Source organism: Platichthys flesus, chromosome 23 (assembly GCF_949316205.1).
Source record: "Platichthys flesus chromosome 23, fPlaFle2.1, whole genome shotgun sequence".
NCBI lineage: Eukaryota > Metazoa > Chordata > Actinopteri > Pleuronectiformes > Pleuronectidae > Platichthys > Platichthys flesus.
Genome location: NC_084967.1, coordinates 7,963,615 through 7,974,951, shown reverse-complemented (window position 1 = coordinate 7,974,951; position 11,337 = coordinate 7,963,615). Strand labels below are relative to the sequence as shown.

The 11,337-nt window shown below is 42.7% G+C and overlaps 1 protein-coding gene across 2 annotated transcripts; it reads left to right on the top strand.

Annotated features, from left to right (window-relative positions):
• Positions 1-187: 187 nt before the first annotated feature.
• On the top strand, positions 188-11,291 carry LOC133949027 (DENN domain-containing protein 2A-like). Of its 2 annotated transcripts, XM_062383152.1 has the most exons (20): positions 188-429; positions 2,050-2,121; positions 3,036-4,139; positions 4,270-4,361; positions 4,715-4,809; positions 4,890-5,099; positions 5,282-5,375; positions 5,462-5,512; positions 5,625-5,842; positions 6,719-6,828; positions 7,048-7,117; positions 7,579-7,656; positions 8,321-8,461; positions 8,691-8,839; positions 9,474-9,651; positions 9,766-9,807; positions 9,921-10,026; positions 10,118-10,387; positions 10,474-10,560; positions 10,661-11,291. In XM_062383152.1, the coding sequence occupies exons 1-20, from the start codon at positions 389-391 to the stop codon at positions 10,690-10,692; spliced, it is 3,240 nt and encodes a 1,079-aa protein (XP_062239136.1). In that variant the 5' UTR covers positions 188-388; the 3' UTR covers positions 10,693-11,291. The 2 variants fall into 2 exon arrangements, 1 of the variants encoding a protein (XP_062239136.1); XR_009920118.1 differs by lacking the exons at positions 10,118-10,387; positions 10,474-10,560; positions 10,661-11,291 and having other exon boundaries at positions 9,474-9,693; positions 9,921-10,000.
• The last annotated feature ends 46 nt before the right edge of the window (positions 11,292-11,337 follow it).

The window sequence follows — 11,337 nt, the reverse complement described above, 5'->3', positions numbered from 1 at the left end:
AACACTAAACATTCAGTGTATTTAGCAAGCTCATAATGTCAGTGTTGGGAGAGAAACCCCGTACATAGAGAGAGAGAGCGAGAGAGCGAGAGAGAGAGAGAGAGAGAGAGAGAGAGAGAGAGAGAGAGAAAGAGAGAGAGGGAGGTAAGGAAGGAAGGGGGTAGTCATATTCAAGCTGTGTGGAGGCGAGAGAGTGAATGAAAGTCAAAGACTTGAGACGAGTGCATGTACAGCTGCTTGATTTGAGACTCCTGTCTCTATTCACCTGACAACTGAAGGATTCAATTAAATAAGAAGATTTAGACTGTTTAATCTGGACACACACAACCAACACAGGAGCTTATTCCAATGGATACTGTAACAGCAGCATCTTTGGCAAAATGCTGCCATGTCACGAATGAACACATGGAATCTTTACGACAGAATGAGGTAAGAGACATAACATTTGTTGTATGTAATGTACATCATGTGATAGGCTGCGGTCTTGTGTATTCATTGACTTGTTTTCTATGCAAACTGGTTTTGTGCAGAGTAAAAGAAACACAAAGTCATGTGATTGTTTTATGTCCTCATGAGACCTTACGGTTAAAGGGATGGAAAGGCCAAAGTGTGGAGAGAGGAAGGATACACAACATACAAGCTCATCTATTAAGCATGATGGATGTGGCGTCATGGCTGTGTCTTAATCTGTATCACTTATTTCCAGACGTCTAAAGAAACGTGTTGTTCTTCAGATACTCCAGGAACATAATGGATCACAACGTTATTCCCTTGATCCCTCTTTTCCTCACTTTCTGTTGTGTTCTGTTTCTCCAGACAATAAAAAGGGTGATGCCTGCAGGTCACAGGCTAGATACCCTTGATGAAAACACATAGTGACTTAGTTAATGAAAAAATGCTATAGCTTAAGTCAATCAGTGCGCATGCACGAAGAAGAAGAATCAATCAATTCTGTATTTTGGCTGAGATGTTTTTCCCTCTGTCACTTTTTAACTAAAAAATATTCTTTTTTTGCATGATTGACTAATTCCACGGCTCAGGATCCAGTCCCCATCACTTAAGTATCTGAATGCCTTGTGTCCCAGCTAATCAGCGATCCTGCTGTAAAGGCTGACTGCACATTATCTTGGGAAACATGTCAGCTAAACAAATGATGGCACCAGTTCCAGATCTGGGAATTTACCAAGTGCTATCTTAGAGGCCACTGAACTTTGAAACATTTGCCTTGGCAACGTGAAAATATGAGAGTCGGATGAGGAGAACAGAGCATTTCTGCTGCTGTGAGGGTCAAAGGTCGTTGGTCTCCTGTGTGGAGGAGGCAGCAGAATACACTGAAGAAAAGAAGGCAGGAAGACGAAGGTCACAATCACTAACAGTTCACCTAATGACTGTTGAAATGTTGGTTTGTGTGATGAACTGCTCACAGGAGATGCTGTCATGTTTTCCCCTTGAGTCTACCCAGCTGGCCCCTGAACACTGAACATTACCAGATGCGATTGAATCAGAAAATATCAGTCTCACCATGGACCCTATCTCATATTGATTTATGTGTAGACATGTGGTGGTATAGATACTGTAAACTGCAGTTTATAAACGATCCTTGTGATATTTCAAAACCAGACATGACTCTGTCACTCCTAGAGGAAAAGGTTAGTAGATGTGTTGGTAGTAGGTTGGATGGGTTGGTTGGTTGGTGTGTTGCTTGATTGGGAGGTTGATTGGTGAGTTCCCTGGTTACAAGTTTGGTTAGGTGATTTGTTGGTGTATGAGTTTATCAGCAGGATTATGCAAAAACCACTGACATCTATGAGTGTGTTTAATTTTATTGGGATTTCCTTTTTTGTTTAAAGTCAAATTAATCCCAAATCCAATTGAAATAGTCCAGGGATTTTTTTATTTCATTGGGAAAAGCCTGACAGTAATTATTAACTGGAGCCAAGCCAGACAGGATGTCAATTATCACATCCAACTCTGAATCCCTCACGCAACAAAACTGAGAAATGAGTGACGTTGGTGACTGAAGATGCTTCTGTCGTTCCCCTCTTTCAGGTGCTCAGTCATCATGGAGGCCACTGAGAGAATGAGAACAAAGCAAGACTGCATCTACTCCACTGTCAACAGGTTTGTATCAGAGCAGTCATTATACCTCAATAACCCCCTCCTGAGCCTGAGAAATAAGAAACAGGGTTTATGTTGCCCTTTACTCCTCACGTCCATTAATGAAAAGTCAGGAAAGGTCTCTCAACCCAGGGCTTCCCATTTCCTCCAGTTTATTTATTAAAACATAACAGTTTGATGAAATGGGCCCTGGGCCAAGTATGTGTTTATTTAGCGAGGCTGATGAGAAGAAGATGCTCGGTCATAGGCTTGTCCTCTGGCATTTACTCTCAGGAGGAATTTTCCCACTGTGGCCAGAAAAAGACAGAATGTCCCCGAAGTGGCAGCAACAGTGAACGTACTGGGAAGTTAAGGATACTCTCGAAGCAGCCGGCTGCGCAGCCATACGTTAGCAGACATGTGGTTTACTGAGGAATTATTTTGAAGTTTTTAATTCTGGTATATCCCCACAGCACAGAAGCTATTTAATATCTGTTCGTATATATAAAAGGACATATCAATTCAAAATAAGCTTGTATTCATACTATTTACAGTGGCAGAAGCTGGAGCTTTAGCCATTACCTTTGGGCAAAGTGGTTTATGTATGACTTTCAGCTCATGACCTACAATGCTTATCCTTTAATTTGAGCTATTTCAACTATGAATTCATTATTTTATCCTAAAAGTATTATACAGTTGTTTGTTTATTTTGTAGTTTTAGCATTATCCATTTATTTTATTATTATCTAGTATGTATTTATGATAATCTATACTGTTTATTTAACTGAACATGTAATCCTGGCTGGTAATAAGTGCTATTAACTTGCTTACCTCTCTGCATTACTAGTGTATTTTGACAATGTTCTTGAAATTAATCATTTTATGTTCATTTGTAACATAGTAGAACTCAGTCTAAGTTTTTTTCTCTTTGCGTTAAGGCTAAAGAAGGGCGACCTCAGTGGTAGAAGTGGTTTCCATATTGCTTCAGTGGAAAACAAGGGATCTGGGCAAAAAAGAGAGGTTCCGCCGAAACTTCCCTTCACCACATTGGACAACCTGATCAACCAGAGGGAAGAATCACCCATGATGGCTCACAGGAGGCCACACTTTGATGCTCACGGCACTGAGAACACTCTCTTGCTAGGCAACAAGCTCCCCAGATCCAATGGAGGCAAGATAAAGGACAAGATTTCTCTGTGGGAGGGAAAGGAACCCACTCACTCACCCATTACCTCAGATTCTTCGGGCCAGTGCACTACTTTGAAAGGGACAGAATCCCAGACAAAAAGCCAAAATAAGACTACTGATGTGCAGAGTGGAGACAGTTGCAGGAGAGTGGCTCAGATTGGGAAGGAAAATCTTGGGGAAGAGACTATAGGAAAACTGGGGGATTCAAGGCCTTGTTCACCCGTTGAAACTGGAAAACAGCTGAGAGGGACACTCAATATCAGTAAACCCTATGAAACCCATCGAGAGGCGGACTGTAAAAGAGTGGCTCAAAACAAAAACCAAGACCACGAGAAAGAGAACGTGGAAAAGCTCGCAGATTCAAGGCCGGTTTCGCCTACGGTGGTGATGCAGCAGGGGGGAACGTTGAGGAAGAGCAGTGACAAGAGAGCGGCAGAACACACCAGCCAAGAGAAGAGAGCAGTGTTCACTCTTTTTAAAACGCTGGAGGCTTTGGGGGACCACCACAGGAAAACACCTCCGGAGCTTGGAAATTACTTCAGCCCGCCAAGTAAGGACAAAGAGGTGGAGGTGAGAAAGAGAGAATCTGAAGTTGTGAGTCAGAGTGGAAATGGGAAGCAGCCCCAGGAGAACGTCTACACAGAACCTGGAGAGCTCCCTACTAACCCCGTCCCCAAACCCAGACGTACCTTCCAACATCCAGCTGCCAGCCCTATGGGGAAGAGTCAGAGGCAAGGCGGAGGGCTGAGGAACCTCCCTCCGCTGCCCTCCATCTCCACAAGATCCTTTTCAAAACTTCCCTCTGGTGTCCCCGGGAGACCCCGGGGTGAGAGAGTCAAAGACAACATCAACAGGTAGAGACGGGTCTGAAAAGTCAATTCTTTGCTGATGTACTGACCAGAGCTAAAGTAATGTTAAATATAATGATGTCCAACATCCTGGAGTCATCATATAATGTTTTGTACATTCTGTTCACTGTGACAGGAAATCCTTTGAGTTTGAAGACCTTGCAGGGTCGACTGGGCCGCTCTTCTCTCATACACTATCTAAGGAACATCACTACGAAGACATCCAGGGTCAGACACATCACTTATCCTCCACCGATTTCCTTTTTTAGAATCTGTGCCAAGCAAAATGTACGAAATGTAGATAACGTAGAAAATGAAGAAGGTGTGTCAGAGAGGAAGTAACTAAAAGAGATTGGACTTTTGCAAAGGTTCTGTTTTTATTTAATTACTTAAATGGTTATCTGAGGTATTCCCACACATATTTTCTTTGGTGAAGGTAACTAGAACTGGTTGGTTAGTTTCTGCTTAATCCTGCCAACAGTCACACCAACAGCAATAAGCCTTAACCTCCTTGGTGGAGGTAATATTTGGTGAAAAGTTAAAAGCATGAATTATACATTTCACTTCTGCTCTCTCCATAGATTCGCCCAAGGAGAACCCATACGAGGACATAGAGTTGGAGAGTCAGTGCTCCCAGCAGTCTTTGCCCTCCTCCCCTGGTGCTGATACAGCCAAGGTCCCTGCAGTAGAAGCTACAAAAAACCCTTCAACACTTATAACATTGAAAAGATTAAAAACGAGTTGTTTCATTCGCAGACGTCACGGCCGGGCTTCTTCAGGCAGAACTCGGGCAGGAGCTTTAAGCTGCTGGAACTGCGGCGGGGCCACCAGCAGACACACGGTACCAGAAGCGGCGGCGTGTCATCTCCACCCCGGCTCAGCCCTCCCTCCACCCCCACGGGTCCAGAACACCCCTCGTGGCTGCCCGGCGATCCATACAGCCGTACCTGCCGCAGGATACCAACGGTCTGTATATGTTCCAGTGTTAGGCCAGCTCGGCTAGATCACAAACATGGAGAAATGATTTGTTTTTGTGCAAACTGACCCTTTTTCACGGTAACTCAAATTGAGCACAGATATTTGTTTTACTTTACAGCTGCCAGAGCTGCCAAATCCTTTCACTGAGTCTGAGTTTTCTTTCCCCACAGCTTGTTCTGAGGATCAACAGCATCTTTGAAGCTCGAATCGGAAAGAAACATCTGAGAAGGATCTACCACTATGCTGAGACGACCTCAGGAAGAGGTGATGTCGTTAAATGCTTCCTAACTTGAGAATGTAATGTATAAATTGTGGATTTTTGCCTTTAAATATTTGACTTGTCTTTACAGTAACAGATGAAAACAGTGACTCTGAGAGTGAAGTTGAAGAACGAGCTAAAGGTAGCGTCCATCGCCAAGGCTGTTTGTCCTCAAACACAACTTTCATCTTTTTTTTGAATTTTGACATTATGACATTTTTAACTACACTGCTATCTTACCTCCTCTCGTCCAGCTCACCGCCAGCGCCAGCGCCTTGTGTCCGTTCAGTCCATACTGAGCCGGCCGAGCCAGACCCAGGTCCACTACAATGGCAGCAGCAGCAGGAGCAGCTCTCTGGACAAGGAGCTCCACCAGCGGAAGCTCTTTGAGTATTTCCTGGTTGTGTCTCTGCAGAAGGCGAAGGCCGGTGTCCACTATCTGCCGGAGGTCATGCAGCAGTTCCCCCCTAAGGTCAGGAGCAGGGGACGCATTGTTTTTAAATGGTGTGGAGTAAATGTCTCAAAACAGAAATTAAGATCTTTCACACACAGGCAGGCAAAGGTAGAGTCAAACAATTCAAATAATATAACCGAGCTCAAGTCCAATACACAAGATCTGGCTAAGTTTAAGTTGCAATCCATCCATTCATCTGATGAATAAGACACAATGAGAGCATCCAAACTCCACTGAGAAAGACCCTGAGCAAACCTGGAATCGAACTGGGAACCTTCTTGGAGATGCAGATGCAAAATGTATCCCTCTACCAAGCGCCAACAGTCTCCTTAAATTCATCAAACTGCACTTGTGCGCACTCATTCATGTCTGCTGCCTAAACATGTTTTAAATTAAGATCCATGAATTGTTCTCTGGGAAATTTTGAGACTACATCAACAAACGTCACATCTCAAAATGTCCCTGATCTGGATCTTTTACTGACCCATCCTGCATCCTTCCACAAAATTCCGTGGAAACCCATTATGTTGTTTTTGTATAATTTTGCTAACACCAAGACTAACAAACCAACAAACAAACTGACAGGGAAGGAAACATAACCGGGCGGAAGTAATTACAATTAATCTAAATTAAGACTCTTTATTAGTCCCACAGTGGAAGGATTCAGCTTAAAGAGTTGCAAAGTTTCAACAGTAAAATACACATAAATAAGTAAAAAATAGAACATTAACACAAGGAACTATAAAAACTAGTAATATGTACAATGTAAACAATATATACAAAGTGTTGCAGTATTGCACATGTTGGAAATTTAGATTTCTACATGAGTGAGAAATAAAATTATGCTAAAAGTTATTGAAATGTATGAAAGTTTGGTTTTCTGTTGGGCTGCAGTTGGAGCGAAGCTTCAAGTTCATGAGGGAGACAGAGGATCAGCTGAGGATCATTCCTCAGTTCTGCTTCCCTGATGCTAAAGACTGGGAGTCGGTGGAGAACTTCCCAAGGTGAGAATATAAAATGAATCCAATTGTCCAACAAGTAGTTTCAAATACTCTCCCAGATCCTCTTCATACACAAATGTCGCTCCTATTACCTCTCGAAAACTTGCACATGACTGTCGATGTGGGCTTTTGATTGAAAAAGCTCAGTTTAGAATAATAATAACTGTGTATTTTTCAAAATATGAATCCTGTTTATTTGTGTGTTTGCTGCGTCCCCCACAGTGAGATGTTCTCCTTTGTTTTGACTGGAGAGGACGGGACCAGGAGGTTCGGATACTGCCGGCGTTTACTGGTAAATAGAGATGAACAGAAGAAATAAGTGTCACTGCTGTACTGGACAGGAAGTGGCCAAATACCACGGTGACGGCTGAGTAAATAAGCGTGCCAAAATAGTCTACGTGCCTGTGGGAAAAAAATTTAAGAGTCCATGTCAGAGTCTGGGAGGAAGTGTGTGAGTCTGGGAAAGTGTATATGTGTGTTTCTATACATCTTGTGATGTATTTGAGTGTGTTTTTTAAATTATTTAGGGGGTCAGAAATAAATTGAAGAGGAAAGAAGTATATTCTTCCTGTCATATGAAAACCTTGCTTTTCCAATTTGGTTATTTTCACAATGATGAGATTACAGTATCTCCTAAAAATAAAATATGCTTTGCCCCTGTAAAATCATTTTCTTACCCTCAGACTGAAATTATCAACTAACTGAATAAAGACATTGAGGTTTTCCACAAGTACATTTTGTTTTTCTCCTCAGCCCAGTGGAAAAGGCAAACGTCTGCCAGAGGTCTATTGTATCGTCAGTCACCTCGGCTGTTTCAACTTGTTCTCCAAGGTAAATCTCTCACACTGGTGCCCTACTATAATATTACTATTAATAAGGTGTGTTACGACTAGATTCAGATGCAGATGCCAAATTATGGCAGATATTCTTTTATTTTCAAAGTTTGTGAACCATTATCCAACCTTACCTTCGACCACCTTTAAAGTTTCATTGTGTCAGATTTAGGTGAAAGGGATCTATTGGCAGAAAATAAATATAAAATAATATAAAATAATATAAAATAAAATAAATAAAATGATCCAAGTGATGTTTTCACTATTGTGCAATCATCCAAGTTTAAGATGATAAAAAGAGTAAAAGGCCATCCATCCTCTTGAGGGTCACAGGGAGGTGGAGCCAACATAAAAGAAAATAATTATTTGATAATTTCAATTAAACGCTACAAGATATTCTTGTAAATAATAAGGGTAACTGAAGTGCATATGTTTGAATATCAGTTAACAGTTAATATCAGCAACCACTAAATGGGTCTTCTTACATTTAGAGATGGCCATTTAAGAGCATTATATGTTCTATTGTGATGAGCGAGAACATTACGTCCAAGATCTAGAAAGAAATCACTCAGCAAAAAAAGTTCCAAACACATCAAAAGTCCCCAAAAACAAAGTCTCCTCAAAGGGTTCAAATGACAGTGTGTTGGTGTGTGTGTGTGTAGGTGCTGGATGAGGTGGAAAGGCGGAGGGCTCTGTCTCCAGCCTTGGTTCAGCCCTTCATGAGAGCCATCATGGAGGCCCAGTTTCCTGCTCCGGGCAGAACCATCACTGTCAAAACGTTCCTGCCTGGCTCGGGCACTGAGGTGAGCGACGCTGTGAGCACCAAGATATTATGAGGAAACGATTACTTGTCTTTCCTGCGATAATGAACAGTAGCTTCATAGCTAATATCATTTAGTGTAGAAGACAGAAGTGAGACTTGAGCGTGTTGTCTCTTTTATCTCTTCCCTGAATTATTCAAATCTAAAATAAAGCATTGACTTTTCTAAATGTTTCATCTGATATAATTTTTGATCCAATGCTATTTCCCAGGTGATGGAGCTCTGTCGACCCTCTGACTCCCGCCTGGAGCACGTCAACTTTGAGTGTCTCTTCTCCTGTTTGAGTCTGCGGCTGCTCCTGCGGGTGTTCGGCTCTCTGCTGCTGGAGCGACGGGTCATCTTCACTGCTGACAAACTCAGGTCTGTGTGACGCATCCCCTTAATGTCTGCATGTGTCCCCTATCTCTTATAAAACAAAATGCTGTGCTGTAAATGAGTCTCCCAGTGTTTACATGATTATGAAGACAGAAGGGATGATGTTTTCATAATGAAGTTAGAGGTTGTGTGGGTGGTCCATAGCCCCTCATATCTAAATAAATAGAAGGCAGTCCCAGTTTTATTCAGGGAACATGCCAGAGAGATATTTTGAGCCCTGCAGGCTGCTGGTTGATGTTGTTGTGCTGGGGCCAGTTTGTTTGTGCTGCAGGAGAAAAGCCAGTGAGAGCCAGAGAGTGTGGTCACATGAGCAGAGGACAGGAATGCAAAGTCTCAGTGACGTTAAAAGAAAGAAGAATGTACCCTCGTTTCCCTCAGTGGGAAATGGACCTTGAGGGATTAATCTGCTTCATTGGATCATACTGCCCTCATGTGGCGAGAATGAAGTCATTTTTGCATCTGTTGCTTTCTCTTTTATCCTTTCCCAGCTCTGCTTTCAATCACAAATTGAAAAAGCGTTTCAAAGTGGGTGTAAACATTCAAATCCACCGGTTATTTATTTATAAACTAGTAAAACCTCATATTCCTCCTCTGTTCCTCCTCGTCCTTCTCCTTTCAGCACACTGTCCCAGTGCTGCCATGCCGTGGTGGCCCTGCTGTACCCCTTCGTGTGGCAGCACACTTACATCCCCGTGCTGCCCTCTGCCATGCTCGACATCGTGTGCACCCCGACCCCGTTCATCGTGGGCCTGCTGTCCAGCTCGCTGCCCCAGCTCACTGACCTGCCCCTGGAGGAGGTCAGAGAGGAACCGCTTCTTAGAAATTGAAGTTATCTGAAGGTGTTAATAGATTTATCATATCAACAGACAGATTTCTTTTGAATTACGATGACTTATGTTTCTTGTGCACAGGTTCTGGTTGTGGATCTAGGAAACAGTCGGTTTCTCAGACAGGTAGGCTGCATGCATTTGACCCGTGTTTGGTTGGTGTTTATGGCTCTGCATGATTATTATGGATGTGGAAAAAGTTCAGATGATAGAATATCATCTTGTCCTTTTCCTTATAGTTGGACGATGAGGACTCCATCTTGCCCTCCAAGCTTCAATCAGCGCTGGAGAATGTTCTCGAAAGGAGAAGGGATCTCGCCAATGAGAGAGGAGACGCACCGGGTGGTAAGACATTTCACTACAACAAAGCACCTCTTTAATTCTTGCATCGTTGCAGCAACACCGATGAACATGTGGTTCATCTTCCTCTTTTCAGATTCTGAACAGCTCAGCACGGTCGTATCTGAGGCCTTTGTCCGTTTTTTCGTGGAGCTAGTTGGCCACTACCCGCTCTTCATCACCGGTGAACGGGAGGACGGCTACTCCTCCTCGTCCTCCTCCCCGGTCCCCTGCTCCTTCCAGCGGGAGGGCTTTCGTAAAGCGATCCCCTCGAAGACCGTGCGTCGCTTCCTGGAGGTCTTCATGGAGACCCAGATGTTTGGCTGGTTCATCCAGGAGAGGGAGCTCCACAGGCAGGCTCTGACAGGTACAAAGGTGCAGCGGCAAGGTCACCCTCAAACCCAAATGCTGGTCAGGTGACACAGAGGCTCACAATTCCTTCTCCTTTCTCAGGACTGTTCGAAGTGAGGTTGCAGGAGTATCTGGACTCAATCAATGAGAATGAACATCGGAGGGTGAACAGGTTTCTCAAAGGCTTGGGTAAGGATCTCTCTGAGCTATTCTTAGCCAGAGTTTGTTCTGTGCAAATTATCATAAGCTCTCTAACCTCAAACCTCTGGATACTTTCCCTTTGTTCCAGGAAACAAAATGAAATTTCTTTCCAAGAAATAATGCAACTTTAACAAAAAAAAGCCCTGAAGCACTGATACAAGAAAAAAGGAATTCAGATAAGCACCTCCTCATTTTCATCCCATATTCATCCTCCTCTTATATATCGAGCGAGACAGAGGGTTACGCTCTAGGACTCAACAGAAAGTGGCTGTTGTGTTTCTACCAAAGGAAAATGCTGCTGTATTTCATTTCAAGGAAGGAACGGCTGGTTCCTTTTTATAGGATACTCCTCAGACATTCATGAATCAAACAGATAACATGGTGTAAAATATATATAAAAGATGATTTATTAAAGGTTAAAAGTTTGTGTATGAATCATATTGAGTGCAGGTGCTTCTATACAGGGCATTGTCTGTCAAGCATTGAAGTTTATATGCTACACAGTATGTTTGTCACTCTGTAATTTGACTTGACAGTTCATAGGCATTTTGTTTTCTGAATCCACCAGGGGGCAGTAGTATATTTTTTTCTAGTTATATGATCTTGATGATAATGACATAAACCTGCTTTTTGATGCTTTTAATTTTCTTTAAGTCGTAACAGTGACAACATCACTATAACTTTGACACTAATGTAAATAAATGTCATTGAAGCTCTGAGTTTTTTGTTAACTTTGTCATGTTTTTTCCACGTCTCATTCCTTGC